The 16,404-nt window shown below is 42.9% G+C and overlaps 1 protein-coding gene across 8 annotated transcripts in view; it reads left to right on the plus strand.

Annotated features, from left to right (window-relative positions):
• The first annotated feature begins 432 nt into the window (after window positions 1-432).
• The window catches only part of meis2a (Meis homeobox 2a), a 78,848-nt gene continuing 62,876 nt past the window's right edge, over window positions 433-16,404 (plus strand). For 2 of the 8 annotated variants that reach the window (XM_029493240.1, XM_029493243.1), the window contains exons 1-7: window positions 437-1,159; window positions 1,762-1,988; window positions 3,585-3,726; window positions 4,072-4,122; window positions 4,571-4,621; window positions 5,168-5,317; window positions 13,738-13,852. In XM_029493240.1, the coding sequence (XP_029349100.1) occupies window positions 1,148-1,159; window positions 1,762-1,988; window positions 3,585-3,726; window positions 4,072-4,122; window positions 4,571-4,621; window positions 5,168-5,317; window positions 13,738-13,852 (748 nt within the window). In that variant the 5' untranslated portion in view covers window positions 437-1,147. Of the gene's footprint in view, window positions 1,160-1,761; window positions 1,989-3,584; window positions 3,727-4,071; window positions 4,123-4,570; window positions 4,622-4,762; window positions 4,764-5,167; window positions 5,318-13,737; window positions 13,853-16,404 lie in introns of all 8 variants that reach the window. The other 6 variants (XM_029493239.1, XM_029493242.1, XM_029493246.1 and 3 more) reach the window with 5 other exon arrangements.

The following is a 16,404-nucleotide window of genomic DNA, read 5'->3' on the forward strand; positions in this document are numbered from 1 at the left end:
AACCTAAGATGCCTTGTTTCATCTTCTATCACCTAATAGAAAGGATGAAAAAATATCCAAATAGTCATTCGTGTTTATTTGTTTATTTGTTGTTGTTAATGCTCCATATTACCGTGCGTAAAAGTTTGGTTGCGCCATGCGTAAATTCTGCTTTAAAACCAACCTTAAAAAAAGTAATCATACTTCATGCAGTTTAGTTCACTCAGTGTTATGTTAATTTCACTCAGCAGTCCGCGCTGGTTTAAAAAAAAAAAAAAAAAAAAAAAAAACGTCCTCACTCAGCCTTCTCTTGCTTTTCTTTATAGGACTGTCCTCGGCGAAAAGGAATTGGGTGGGAGTTTGGAGCTGTGTTGGTTTGGCTTTTTACCCCCAGTGTGGAGTTGAAGCCGTCTCTGTGCCTCGCATTTACTCTGCATATCACAAGATTTGGTCTCTCCTCTCTCTTTTCTGGAGCTGCTGTAGGACTGGCTATGGCCACCACTACTTCCGGGATCCGTCATTTCATTCGCCCACCGCTCGGCGCTGCGAACTGACTCTGTTTCTATAAGCAAGCTAGCAGCCAACCTGCCAACACTCGCTGACACTCACTCATCTCAGTCTCGCCAGATAGACGAAATACCTACGGGGGGAAAGAAAGGAAAGATCCCAGTCGCAATCTCTTAATTTCTCCTGCTTTTTTTCCTCTTTTTTTTTCTTTTTTTTTCAGTGATAATAAAACAAGATAGCGATCTGGAGGCATTAAAGGAGACGCGGACTTTCGGGATGAAAACGGACTAAAAAGATTCGTCCTTCTCTTGAACATCATCACCAACCGTCATTCATTCATTACCTTGACAACCTCTGGCTTTGATTGACAGCTGGAGTGGCAAAAAGCCATGAGACACGACAGTTTAGTTACATGCAGGTTGTTGATGGGCCGATTGTAACCTTCACTTTGGCGCATTTTTTCTTTTTTTTCCGAGGAAAAGAGGGAAAACAAGAAAAATTGCAAAACTCCCCGATGCTACGATTTCAACTGAACCACACTGGCGAATAGGAGAATTCGCAAAGTTGGTTGAAAGAGGAATCCTGCCACTAAATCACTTTCAAACCGGGACTGGGATATTAAATATACGACAGATTCAGGAGTTTATTGGAGCGCAGCCTGATGGCGCAAAGGGTAGGTTTTAAATCTCCAACACTTACCTGTTCAAATCCACTGTAGGGAGGCCCTCGTATCGCTAACCTCTTGTCGGCTGCTGGCAAATTTTGCAAAGTATTCATATCAAAGCCGCGATATTTGACATTTTTGCAGCGCCCTTACTCTTCAAGCAAAAGTGACAGCCTCCGCTTTTACCGACAGCCTCCACGACAGTCGTGGAGCAGTTTTCGCAGGAGACTCCAAACTAATTCGCTCTCTTCACTCATCCAACTCTCTTTCGGGGAGCATCTAAGTTATAATGTTTTTGGTAATGACAAACCGTTTCACTCAGATTATAATATATGACACTTTTCATGTCCTGGCTGCAGCGCATTTTCACCGCTACAGCTTCTTAGTTTCTCATTTGCCTGTGTTGAAAATGAGTCGGCATGCGTTTACTTTTCACATTTGTTTTTGTTTTTTTGTATACCCCCCCCCAAAAAAAAAAAAAAAACAAATATCAAAAAACTAACGGGACAGTCCGCGCTGACTTTTCTTTTCGTTCTTTTTTCTTTTCTTTTCTTTCTTTATTTTTCCTTTTTTTCTATTTTTTTTTTTTTTTGCTCTGATTTTATCCCCAGTACGATGAGCTGGCCCATTACGGTGGGATGGACGGAGTCCCGGCGTCGATGTACGGGGACCCGCATGCTCCCCGGCCGCTTCCCCAGGTCCACCACCTGAACCACGGGCCGCCGCTGCACGCCAGCCAGCACTACGGAGCCCACGCTCCCCATCCAAACGTTATGCCCACCAGCATGGGCTCTGCTGTCAACGACGTTTTAAAGAGGGATAAAGATCAAATTTATGGGTAAGGTTTGCATGAACCAAATACGCTTGCATTCTCTAGTCCCCCTCTCTCTCTCTGAATACACATATTATTTCTTTTCAGAAGTTTCCAGCTTCTTCATAAGTCACTTTTGATGCAGTTTCTCTCCCACCACTAAATTTAAATGGTGTGTAGTGAAGGACTGACCGCAATTTTGTAGCTCTATTGTTGGTCGGGGGGAGTTTTGTTGGTGTGTAATTTTATACTCAGTGTAGAAGGCAGCGTCGAGCCGGCAGTAAGTAAGAGTATAAGCCCCGAGCTTGAAATACAAGCTATAAAATAATGTGGAAGCGCTCGGTGCACAGCCTGGGAGTCACAGACTGCAGGGAAGTGGAGCAAAAATCTTTTTCAACACCACAGCGCATGTTCCACCTTATTAAAGCTTTAGTATCCCACACCAAGAGTGTTTGTCTAAACTTAAATAGTCTCATTTAAAACTTCTCGGGAGGTTCAGGCAGAAACTTGTCCTCGTTTTTCTTCCTAACACACGAACGCGGTGTGTTTAGGAGTCGACTGTTGTGAGGTTGTTCTTTAATCGTGGAGGAAAGTGTATTTCTGGGTGAAAACTGATGACTGCAAAATGTTTTCACGTCTTGCAGACCAACACACTCACACAGAAAGCGCTCTAATCCGGTGTACCATAACAATCTGGGACGTGACACAGTAAATCCACTTCAAACCTTTACCGCGTAAAATCATACGTGAAACAGAGTTTACGTTCATTTTAAATCTCACGCCACCCGAAGACATTTATGTCAGCTTGGTGGAGTTAACTTGTAGAAATAGTGTTTTTTTCCCCATTTAGGATTATAATTAAGATTTTGAAAATGATTCTGGTGACAGTTTGTCTCACGTTGCTAGAAGACTTGAAATTAGGCTTTACTCATTTTTTTATTAACCTCTGCTCCTCTGTTATACTTTTAGGCCCATTAGGGAAGAAACATTGAAGTCCTCGGTGCCTGAAGTGCGTGCGTAGTGTCACTCACGCTAAAATCTTTTATTTATTTTTTATTCATTTGCGACTTTTCTTGCGCACTGTGTAATTTGTCAAAAATCCCAGTACCCTCAGTTGTGTGTGTCAGTCCTGTTTTTATTATTATTTTTTTTTTTTTTTTTTGTAGTGTGAAGTTTTGTTGACTTCTCTGCCGTTTTTGGCCTTGCACTGCAAGAAATGTCAGTCGATTAATATCACTCCGAGTCTGAAAAGCCTTTTCGTTTTCACAAACCGGGACATTTGAAATATTGCAGACGTTATTTAGCCTCGTTTCCAACTCTAAACAGCTTCTACACATATTTCTCCTCAATCAAGAGGCACTGTCCCAGTTGTTTTCCACCTCACTTTCAAGATGCGTTCACTTCCTGTGGGGAAAAGTGTGCAGAAACAACCCAGCAGCGGGAAATTAGTCCCGTAATCTCATTTTAGATCTGCTTTAGGAAAAGTGAGATTTTTCTAATTTATTTCCCCCCCCACAGCAGCACCGATGCGACTGATGTGCAGGTTGGCATAGACATTTTTTGCAGTGGGCTTTGTGGAGCCGGTGTGCTGCTTGTGCTCAGGCTGTGTTTCCCCTCTTGCAGTCACCCTTTATTCCCACTCCTCGCACTGGTTTTTGAGAAGTGCGAGTTGGCGACGTGTACTCCGAGGGAGCCCGGCGTAGCAGGCGGCGATGTCTGCTCCTCAGACTCCTTCAATGAGGACATTGCTGTCTTTGCCAAACAGGTCAATTTTGAACTATTAAAAAAAAAATAAAAAAAATAAATATATATATATATATAAATTAAAAATATAAAGCCGATAATATATTTTGAATGCTGTGGCTGCGTCATGTCACTCATTTTTTATGCCTGCTATTTATTTATTTTATTTATTTATGTATTTATTTGCATTAAAAGGTTTTTATTTTAATAAGATGAATTAATTATAATACTATTTGGTTCTCTGCAAGCATTTTTTTTTAAGTTGCATTATCAGGTAACATGTCAGTGTGAAAAATACATAAACGAACAACGCAAGTCTCCCACATTTCATGCCAAACTAACTTTGACATTTGGTGTGTTATTTTAGGTCCGGGCAGAAAAACCTTTATTTTCATCAAATCCAGAGTTGGACAATTTGGTAAGCGCACATTTTGACCCTCTCTGTGTCCGTGTAGTCGCTGCCTCGGTTGCGGTTGTAGGTGCAGGATATGTGTGTAGTCTTTGGGGTTGTGTACTCTGTGGAGTGTCCGAAGCATCACACAGCCCAAATGAAGGGAACATATGAGTCAAAGTTCCTCACAGATGTCAGATCAGTTTTGAAGTGAAGCTCTGTGACCACATTTGTCGCTGTCATTGTTCCGTCTTCCCACCTAAACTGACCCAGCTGTGACCAGCGTGTGTGAAGTAACTTGGTCTTTATTAGACTGTAAGATTTCTTTTTACTGTAAAAGAAAAAATAAAATAAATAAATCTCTGGCTACAATGCACTCCATAGTGTCATAGCCATAGTGGCAGATTATCATCATAATGTTAAAAAATATATTTATCCTGCGATATGAATTTGTATTCATTTTCTTTACTTCCAGATGATACAAGCCATACAAGTATTACGGTTTCACCTCTTGGAATTAGAAAAGGTAAATATCTTTATGTTCTTGTGGCAAACGCATGTCCAAAGACTTGAATTTTAATGTCACCGATATTATAAGTACCCAGCACAGGTCTGAGTTTATTGGCAGATGTACTTTAAAAAATACCAAATTTGCAGAAAGTTTCAGGGTGTTTTTTCAACCCCTTTTGCATAAAATATGCTATTTTATTTCTTTTTGCAGCTGCATTGAATATTGATAAAAGGTGCTGCAGCCTCTTTGCTCAGGTTGTTATTGATCCGCAGATTTAGTTTCGGCTGGTCATTATTTCTCTATAGCTCACGACGTGCTCTTTATTATTATTATAATTGTTATTATTATTGTAGTTATGTATATATATATATATCTTTTTTCTTTTTTGGTCGTTCAACTTGTTGCTCCAGTCTCCTGAGAATAATAAGCACTGCAACAATTTCACTATTGTTTCCTTGCTGCCGATAATGCACCCTTAATTGGAGTTATTCTTGGACCGACTGAAGCGTTTCCCCATCCTGAAAAAAAGGTGTTTTCTTCCTCTTTTTTTTCCTCCTCTAGGTGCATGAGCTCTGCGACAATTTTTGCCACCGGTACATCAGTTGTTTGAAAGGAAAAATGCCAATAGATCTAGTAATCGACGAACGGGATGGCAGCTCGAAATCAGATCACGAAGAACTCTCGGGATCATCGACCAACCTTGCAGATCACGTAAGTAACACGAGATCTATTTATATTCCTCATGTGTGGTGTGCCGTTTTTTTTTTTTTGTATTAATGTTGTTGTCTGCATGTTGGCGATGAGAGGTTGACGAATTTCCGAAGACAGTGCATGTGGATGGTCTTCTGTGGAAAAAAAAAATCTGATTACTTTTAATGCAAACTAAAAAAAAAAAGTATTTATTTATTTATTAGCCTGACGGGGGGGGGGGGGGGGGGGGGGGGGGGGGGACTTACCCTCTGCTCGGTGTGTGACACTGCTGTGCCATCAGTAAATAGAGCACGCTCTGTTCTGCAAGGCAAAAAAAAAATCTGCCCATCGATGTTCTCAGGTCAAAAGCTAGATGTGATACAATGCACTGAGTTATTGTTTTAGCCCTTTGATTAGGGCCAGTCATGTGTGCATAATGCGTCCCTACTTGTGCTCGGGATTGGAGTTGGTGTGCGCGCGTGTGTTTGTGTGGATTTGAGGGCGCGCGTGTGCAGATCGCTGCCGTGCATAATGGAGAGTTGCAAGCTGAAAAGAGACAGAGAGAGAGAGGAATAAAAAAAAAAACGTGAGGCAATTATCTGTTACGCAGGTTTAACGTTAAAGCAGGGTATCAGCGGTAAGCTTTAGCTTAAGGCCAATATTTAAAAAGAAAGGGGGCTTTATTATTTGGGGCTGTGGGAGCTGGATATGGCCTGCGCGTATAAAGCTGTGGATTTTGCTGCAGAGGTGGAGAAAGTGGTAGCCCCATTGAAATAGATCTCAGAGCTAAAGGCTTACCATCAATGTCAAGTTCACAAGGCATATGATGGTTCGTCCGGAGGGCCCTCCATTGCTGTTGATGTTAATGTGTTTAATTGTTTCGTATTGATTGCCGTGTGGTTTTTTTTTTTTTTTTTTTTTTTTTTTGCTCTGCAGTGGCTTTCTCCTCTGCTTCCCCCGTTTTATGGCTGGAGGCTCCATAATGCTGAATTCAATTATATGCACCTGAAGTACAGAAGCTTTAAATTTGAAGATCGATGCCTTGGTTTAAATCGCGGATTTTCGGTGTAATAAACACAGGCTTCACCTCGTTGCACGGATTGAGCTGACAGAGTGTTATTGGGTTGATATCTCTGAATTATTGCATGTGATGAAGTTAATATTTTGGGTAGAGGTGGAGAGACAGAGAGACAGAGAGAGAGAGAGCGAAGTGAGCGGCTGTTTGAACAAAGTGACTAGTTAATATCAGTGCAACACAAGGGCCAAGCCTATTAGGAATTAAAGCAGATTTAAGTGTTATGCAGAGTCACTGCGCTGCATCTGTCGGGTCTGGCTATAGGCCTAATAGCGGTGGATTCCCCCCTTTTGAAAGCCCGTCGCGTTCACAGGACCGAGCTGCGCGCTGCACAAGGTGAATTAAAACCTAATTAGACCTTAGATGCCGATGTTGGTTCTGAGGAGCGATCCGAACGGCAATATTGTGGTCCTCCAACACAAGTGCAGAAATGAGGCATGCTGCTGTTTATATTGCAGAGATTAGATAAACTAGCCTGTTTAGTTTCATGGCAGATGGTTGATACTCAAGCCATTTTCCAATGGTGCCTTCAGTGCTCAGACAGCAGCGTTGTCATCAGTCCACTTGTGAGAAATATTTTGATAATTAGAAAAATTAGATATGCCAATAAGGCAAATCAGGAGCAGCAATAAACAAAGAGGCATGACAAACCATTTCTCTGGGAGTCATTTGGACCGACCACCGCATTAGTTGTGTAAGTTTTCAGGCATTTATGTCACTTTTCTGACACAATTATTATTATTATTTTTTTTTTTATCATAACCTACACAACTGCTGACCTGGATTTGACTAAAGCAGACGAGAACCCCCCCCACCCCTTGTTTGCTTTTAGAGCTGAGTCTGAGCTGAGAAATGAGTTTAGTAGTGGAGGAGCACAGCATAATTATAGAAACATACACACTCCAGCTTATAGTTATTTCTTTCCTAATAAATAAGAACACTGTGCCTTATTTTTGTACAGTGCGTGTGAGCGGTGCTTTGACAGAAATATCTGCAGAAAGTGAAACTGTGGAGGTTAAAATATGTACAGAGCAGATATGATCTAAAACCCTTGTAGTCAATAGTTAACTCCTTCAGTGTAATTTCCGGGTCTAATTAAAAAGAACCCAGTTTTGCATGCCTACAATGTGTTTTGAATATTGGGAAGTAATGCGCAAAACTGTACCGCTGGTTGGAAAGCAATTTCTCTCCTACTCCTCTTGATTTATTTATTTTATTTATTCATTTGTATTTGGCTGTGTTTTATTATTCATTTCTGTCCTTGCCTCTCAATGTGGAGAGGAAGGCGGTTTAATAGTTAGATATGCTAATTTATTTAGTTAGGATCTCTCCCGTCCATTTTTCTTTGCTTTGATATGCATTTTTAATATATAGCCCTGGGCTACATCTCATTTGGTGAAAGTTGGTTTTTCTGGAGATGATGAGGCTCTTCACTGTGGAGGAGGCGGCCCATTGAGCTTGTTTTTATGTGTGTATGAGAGTGTGTGTCCTCTCTCTACCTCTGTCTCCCGTTTCCCCTCCTCTCCTCTCCTCATACCTGACAGCGGAGCATAATAAGCACAGCATTATTTACACTTGAATGCAGCATTGTCTTAGAGATGATTGGATTATGGTATAGTGAAAGCGGGATGAGGTCTTGCTGACACTGTTGATTTCCCGTCCTCGCTTTCGGTGACTGTCTCAACCATTTAGCCCACCCAAGGCTTCCTAACTCGTCGCCCTTCCTCAGATCAACCCCGTCCCATTTAAAAGAAAGAAAGAAAGAACGATGTTGTATTACACATGAAAGGTGATGGAGGTAGTGGTGGGTGGGTGGGGGGGGGCACAGTGGTGTAGATCTGTAAACGCTTGGTACAGTGTCTGTGTGTGTGTGTGTGTGTGTGTGTGGTGTTGTCAGTGGTTTGCGCTCTTGTCTTTTAATTAATGAATAAAATTTCTGTCTTTTCTTTGCTACATCCAATTAGGAAGGCAAATAGAATTAACAGAGTCTGAATATTATCTGTTCTAATGAATTAGCCTTTGTGTCTTCTCGTCGTACTGTGCCGCTTCTTCAGTCCAGTTTACATATTAACAGAAGGAGGCTTTTCATTTCCTCCATGCATATGCATTATATGCTTTTGAAACCGTCTTTGAATTTCTGCATGGTTCTGGATTTGTTATACATAATTTCTGTAGCGTTTGCTAGACTCTTTGCTGTGTTTAGGAGAGCGTTCCTCAGGGAGTGATAGTTGTTCCCATAGAGGTTATGGTGTCGCTTATCTTGACTGTGCACTGCTGGAAAGGGAAAAAGAGTCGAGGGAAAAAGACCTTTCTGTTTACGTTTGATCCTCTGGTACAGGATCTGGGCGCAGTAGGCCATTGGTTAGATATGGTGATGTCACAGGTTCAGCCAAGTAACGCAATAGTTCTTTTGTGCCCACGCATTGATTTACTGTTTGTATCAGTATACATGGGTGCTCAGCACTGTCCTGTTTCTGTATGTCATCGTGCATGGTGCAGCACGCAAACAGCCCCCTGCTGCTGCTGCTCTGTGCCTGTGGACAGCGAGCCCTCGGGCCGAGCCGGCCTGCTGAACCGTGGAATTTCTCTGTTCTGGAGGTGTTCTAATTCAACTAGCTTTGTTCCCCTCCTCGGGGACCAACTATGTTTGGATCTCTTCCCTACTTCCCATGAAAACAGCGCATCGTCGACTTGGACCGCTCTGTCTGATCCACACAATTGTTTTGTGATGGTGGGATGTCTGGCCTTACATTTCCTTTTTGATTAGTGTTCAGAGGCAGGCCCCCGTTGGCAGGCATATCGAATCATCGCTGCCGTGGCTGGAGAGAAGCTCACTTGTTGCGTCTCTCACACTCCCCCTCATTTAATGGCACGCATGCTGTAAAGGACTGCAATGAAAAATAGCCACTCAGCATTAATTTTAAGATCATGACATACATGCATGTTGACTTACAGTGAAATAGAACATATATAGTAAATTATAGTACAGAAATATATTTACATACTCATTTGAAAGGCCATATTTTATAGCTATTTGTCATAGGGAATACATGAAAGTAAAATCACATGTAATGACTTCTCCGTTTTATATTTATGCCATTTCATATTTTGGATGTGTCATTTTGATGTGTGCCAAACCAATGAATCACAATTGTAGTCATATTTTTTATTCATTTTTTAAAAATGTAATTGGTTCTTTCAAAGACATATTTTCCAGTGTGATGTGCCTTTCACGACTATTAAAAATAATAATAAAAAAAAAAAAACAACAAAATGTTTTTGTATTTTTGCCTTAGAGAAAGTTTTAAAGCATCAATGCAATCTCATGTCTGTTAAAACATTTTTAAGTAAATTATTAGCTAATAAATTAAGGACTTGTTATGTTCTGGATAATTGTGGGTGTTGTAAATACTCAGCTGTTCAATAAAGGTGCCCCAACACTTTCTGAAAACCAACTGTGTATAATTAGACTCTTAACCCAACAAAAACATGAGGAGTTTTTCTCTGTTTATGCCATGTGGCAAGATGTGTCTTGAAATGTCAACTGGCATTATGATTTATAGCCTTGTGTGTTTCTGTTGTGTCAGCGATTCTGTACAGGCTCAGCACACAAACCCCGTAGCTGCTCTTTGCAGTGGCAGTACAACGTACAACGCGCACACATGCACGTGCAGACACAAGGCTAGTCACTCCCAGCCTACCTTACATTGCTACTACATCTTCCCTTCCCTCCAGGTTCCAGGGGAATTTGAGGGAAATTCAATGATGCCGCTAAATCAATTTTATTTCAAATTCCTAGGGATGTAGGCAGAGTGCAGCGAGGAAAGTGAGATTGTGCCAGGCAGGTGTTTGTAAATGAGAAACAAGGGACGGGAGCAGAGGAGACAGCAGCCTTCTCCTGCTCTCCTGTGGCCTGGCTGCACTACAAGCCTTACTTCCCATATTGTCTCCTGCTTTTATATTAATTACAACTTGTATTATAAGCTGCCAGTTGCTAACCCCAGCAAACAGAAAAGGCTGCCCCTAGAGACCACGCTTCTTTTGTATCTTATTCTCTATCTAGTCCTATTGTGTTTGTTTGCGTCTGTGTGTGCGTTCCTGCCTGCGCATGTATGTGTGTTTGCTCGCTGCCGTTCTCCTCCTCCTCCTCCTGGTAACACTGCTCTTTAACACAATTAGTGAAGAGCATGGAGTGAACCATGTTTGACTCCTAATTATGCCCAGCTTCGGGGAATAGTCACATGGGCTAGAGACCCCCCCCCACATTTTGCTTCTTCCTCTATGCTTTTCGAGGACTTCCTGTGTAGGTTGAAGAAGGCTGTTTGGGTGACATGATTTTTTTTTTTTACAACTTGTTTGAACTTTATCAGACCCACGGGGGTTGTGACAAAATGGTTGTGTGTGTTTGTGTTGTGCAGCGTGGTGTCTGATGATACACACTCCGTACCTCAGAGAGGCCCGCTAAATTATTCATGTGGAGGAAAGGCTGTTGCTTTTGTCACCTCGTTGAGCACAGAAAGTTTACGCTGTGGTTTTGATATTTGTTGTCTTGTTTTTGCAGACAGGATTATGAATGAGAGATGACTTACAGGTATTACAGGGGACGTGTACGCTTCATTAAAATATCCACTCTCTATTCAGTGGTCCCACTAGCCACTGCATTATTATTCGGTCATATAAAGTGCTGCGGTCTGCTTTTTGCCCTATAAGAACCGACCTAACAAAGCTTTATCTATATCCCTGCATACAGGCCCATTAAACCCACAGGGTAGCAAATCACAGCAAAATATCATTCCCTTTAACACCATTAGCTGAGGTGTCTTTGAATTTAATTTAGTGCTAGCACCATTAAAAATGACACATTACCCTGCAATGATAGCTAAATTAAGTCCTATCGATTCAGCTGTTGCATTAAAACCATGCTGTGGCCATAGCTGGCAAGTGTTAGAGAGAGAGAGAGAGAGAGAGAACAAGAGAGCAAGAGCGTGTGAGAGCTGCAAGCTTAGTTTTTCAGGTCTGTCTCGCGTCTTGCCAGCAGTGGGTGTCTCATTGTGGGGAAGTAGAACCCCGTCATTTTCTTCTCTTGGAACAACAACAGCTTGTTCGGAGTGCGCAGAGCCCAGCTCAGGGAGTCTGGGATTTTTACCTCTCTTTCTCCCTTCCCTCCATGTTCCTTATGACAAAGACACAATTAGAGTGTGTGAGAGGTTTGATGGGCTTTTCCCACATTATTGATTTTACTCAGACGAGGCTGTGCTGAGAATAACAGAAAACGACTATAGCATCAGACCTTGTTCGTGTGAAGTGTGCCATATGTTGATCAGTGGCCTAGAGAGTGAACACATCACATTCACCTGTCCCTCTCAGAACGGGGACACTTTTACTTCCGCTCACTATGGAGGGCTTAAACCCTTGCATAGGGTACTGTTTGCCCTGTCTTCTTAGCCCTTTTCTGAGGAATTCTCCAAGCTCTTTATCTGATTGCCATTCGGTGAACAGCTGACGCTGAGAGGGCCTTGAGTGGAGCGGAGGGTCTGAAGGGTCTTGTGTGTTTCTGTCTGCTGTTTTCAGCTCCAAGCTGTTTAAGAAAACAGCCCTCCTTCCCCAAAAAACTTAGCAGATAAAAGGCCCTCGCTCACAGGCATAGCAGCAGCCTCGCCTCCACAGCAGAACAAGCAGCAGCACATCAGGACTGCACACCCAGGGGAGCTTCAGCAGCCGCTTGTCTTATAGCCTCTGTATCCTTGCAAACCTCCAATAGTCTCCAGGCCCTATCCTGTCTGTCCTCCTCCAGTACAACTCACTCTGACTGGAGCAACAAAGCAGGCAGGCAGGCTCCTCTCTGGCGGGAGCTGAGGGAAAAGAAGTTCATCAGGAACACTACTGAAGTTAGACAAAATGGTAAAAACTGTCTTTTTCTTGGAATATTCTGTGGTGTCTACATTTTCCCTCTGCTTTCCTATGTATATATGTGTGTTTATGTGTGTTTGAGGAAGGCAAAAAAAAAAAAACCCTAGCGGGAACCGAGAAGTGGGTTGAGGTTTGTGGGAAGCCTTGGTGCAGGCCTGTGTTTGTTTGGCTTGGGCCCTGCACAAGGGGCTGCCTCTCTCTCGGGCCCCGCACAACGTTGTGCACACGTTTGCCAACATTTTGTCATCGTGCTCAGGTGACATGTTAAATTGGGAAAGACTAGCTAGGGGGTTGTGTGCGATATGAAGCCCTATCAACCCCGTGTGGGAGGCTGTGTTGATTTGATTAAGCCTGCGCATTTGCGGGTGTGAGTGTGGCAAATGATCAGGCTGTCCTTCTATTGCCTGAATGGCAGAGGAAATTCCACCTCCAGGCTGCCTTCATGTGGCACTGATAAAGCCTTTCCTGTACAGTAGAAAATCCTGTTTCCCTGTGTGCGCCGACAGGGCAGTGGGAATGACCAGGAAGGAGTGGAGGATGAGAGAAAATGAACTGTTAGAAGGAGGGAACGAGAAAAGAAGGTTGTCCTTAAAGCCACGGATTTGTTTATGGACATTTCTTTGAAGTTAGCCACCTGAGATTTAACACTCTTTTCAGCATGCGTTTGTATATATAAAGTGAGTGTGTGTGCATACGTGTTTATACTTTTTGCTCTATTATGTCATTAGCATGGGTGCGTAAGCGTATGTCTGCAAGCCTCTGTGGGCATGTGTGTATGACAGTGTGGGCGTGTACACATTTTTGGCAGATTAGCAGGAGAATCACTGTCATATCTTATTTTCATTTCTGACAGTGGTAATGATTAATGGCGGCTGTGGTCTGTTTGGACTTTTTACCTCTATATTTCTCACTTGACACGGAAGTCTCAATTGGTATCATATAAACGAACTTCACTGGGCTCTGCCATATGTGTTTAGAAAATCACTCACAAGTGCTCCACTTGCAACGTTCAAAATCAAATGCCACATTAACAGTGCTGCGTTTTGCTCTCATGCATTAATGAAACACTTTGATTACAGTGTTTTGACTTATTGCCAGCTGCTTTAGTGCATTCGTTTCTTTCTGTTCATCTATTATTGTAGTCTCATCGTTGATTGTCTGCTAGCCGGGGAAAATAGGCACTGGGGTCTTTTCCTTGCCAGGAGAATGTAAGCAGGCCAAGGTCCCTCACAGTGCCTGCAGACTCTTACAGATGTCACTCTCACAGTTCCAACATACTCATATATTCTCTCACCCTCTCTTTTCTTCTCTCTTTGTCTCTCCCATGCTACTTTCCCCCCTTTTCCCCCTTTTCTGCTCTCTCTGCTCCTGGTTTGCGGTTTGGACGGGGAATGTGGATGGATGCACGGATGGATGGATGGATCCCACGCTCGCTTTCTCTCTTTTCAAACCTCAGAACCCAGCTTCCTGGAGAGACCACGATGACGCCACCTCCACACACTCAGCCGGCACACCGGGGCCCTCCAGCGGGGGACACGCTTCACAGAGCGGTGACAACAGCAGTGAACAAGGTGAGCCAGCACAGACTCGGATGCACGCACACACACACACACACACACACATACATACATATATGTATATGTATACATGGAATTAGTTGTGCACTCAAGCGCTAACACATAAACACACATAAGTAAAGACACAGATCTGAGCAGAACATATTATTTTGCAAACACTTCCCCTTAACCCTTTCACATGCAATATCCACAGTAAATAGATGGCATATCTCTCCACACACAAACAACTCAGACCTGCCTCTTCCACATTGGATTATTGAATTTTTTTATTTATTTATTTTTTTGACTGGCTTCCATGTAAACACATAGTCACACCTAAAAATTGACACTCTTATCCACTGTTACACTCATGAGCAAATACAAGCAACAGCTACTGTCATGCACCAGCCTGGCAAAGGGCTTTCCAAAACATTGCTATTTAGAGAGATGAACAAAAGCTGATGATTAATAGCATAATTCTGCCAGTTCTAGCTTGCATTTAAACCATATTAACTTTGCTCTTGCACAACAGACCCTAATTATGTCTCAGGGAGCCTTGTGTTATCTAGTACACGACCTGCCAAGCACCAATAATGCATTTCAAAACTAATGTATGTGAATTTGTCACAGATAGTGTGTGTAAGTCACAGCTATCTGCCTCCTGTTTTCGTCATGGTCTGTTTCAATATTGACATGTAAATTTATAAAAAGCATATGCAGTTGCATAAATTTTGAGGTGAGGCCAGACTTCAACACGTTGTGAGGTTAAAATTGTTTATTAAATGTACCTTCTGCATGAAATAAGAGAACAGATGATGAGCTCTTGGCCTTTCCTGTCTTATTTTGAATGCAGCAAGATCTCCTTTCACTGGCGGCAGTGAGTGTGTGCTTGTGTTTTCATTGGTCTCTCTATCTCTTTCTCTGTTTGTGTGTGCCCTCTGGCAGTGTCCAGGGTTTTGCATGAAATTTCATCACACCCACTTCACACACAAACACGCTCAAATGCTGTGTTACATGCTTACGCAGACCCTCTCTGAGTGAAGCCGCTCGCTGTTGGCCCGTTCAAGGCTATCGCTTTGCCAATAATTGATCAAACATATCGATGGGATGTGTGCTTGTGGTGGGGCTGTTTAAATCATCTTGTCCTCTTCAGACAAAAAGCAGCATTTGCAGCTTCTGAAACATTACTGACCACAGAATGAACGCCTCAGCAGACCTCTGTGGTTGGCTCTGTCAGGACTAGTTGGAGATGATGATGGTAGTGAGGCCTTGGTTATGCAACACAATGTGTCTGTCTAAGCATTATAAAGCATGGATAATAAAATTTGACGCTTAATTCACCCTGATAGGGATAGAGTAAATCGTGACAGATACAATAGTATCTCTTGCTCAAGGACACTTAAACAGTTTATACGATTTTGGGCTTACTTCCACGCTGCTGGTTTAAAGGACAGTATTAACGTAAAAAACTAAAAATAGGAACAATTGCTGTAAAGTAGGTGATGGATTCCCAGGTAGAAGTTATGATGTTAGATAAAAATGCTGTATGATTGCAGGTCAGACGACAAAGCTGAGGTAGAGTTATTTCACCCCTCTTTGCAATTGGAAGCAGCATGGGAGATGAAGACTGCAGAAACAACTGAGAGAGTGGTGGGGTGGGGGGGGGGAAGAAATGCACTGCCTATTGATTATCTTACACACATAAGTACAAGTGACCTGTAATCCACAGAGCACTTATCGACTCCTCTCCCCACCGTATCCAGTAACAGCAGATCAATACGGGCCAAAGACAGTTACGGTACAGCACCGTGCACTGGGCCAATATAGACTCAGGACCAGATCAGGGCCAGAACCTGGCCTACACTGAAGAGTGTTAAATGTTCGACACACCAGTTCAGAGCAAAGACAAAGTAAACAGCTCGGCATAGAATCGAGATTTAAAAGAAGAGCCACTGAAGCACAGAGGTGCTGCAGTGGGAAAGGTGAAAGAGTAGGCAGAGTGAGAAAAAAGGAGAAAGAGAGAGAGAGGGCTGCTGATTTAATGGTCTAATGAGGCCGTCCTCCAGCCAGTTGTTTTGTGTGAGGCATGCTCTGACCTTTCGCTCTGCTCGGGAGCCCTGCCGCCTCATTTTTCACATTCTTGCAATTACGTTAACGCTTGAAGCGCTCGCTGACTCCCCGACTCTGGCCCTTCCATTCTGACAGAGCCTTCCCTCCCCAACCTCTCCACCTTCCCCTCTCCTCCACTCCACTCCACTCCACTCCACGCATGAACTCGCCTCCTATCTCAATACATTTCCACATAAAATTTGTAGTCCACACTCTCAAGTCCACAGAGAAAATGTGAAATGTGTGCTTCACTTCAGTAATGGGGTCTTTAACAGCTTGGCCCCTGTTAAAAGGGGTGACGATGTGGATCAGTTGAGGACGGCAGAGTAGATGGGAGAGATTGAGAGCGAAGAGGAGAGATGTGGAGGGAGACGAATGCGTGAGACCAACAGTGCTTTTTGGCTTCAGCTGCCAAGAAAAACATCAACTTTCTTCCCCCGTTTTTCCATCTTGAAAGG

The sequence above is a fragment of the Echeneis naucrates genome, chromosome 22 (genome assembly GCF_900963305.1).
Source record: "Echeneis naucrates chromosome 22, fEcheNa1.1, whole genome shotgun sequence".
Taxonomy (NCBI): domain Eukaryota; kingdom Metazoa; phylum Chordata; class Actinopteri; order Carangiformes; family Echeneidae; genus Echeneis; species Echeneis naucrates.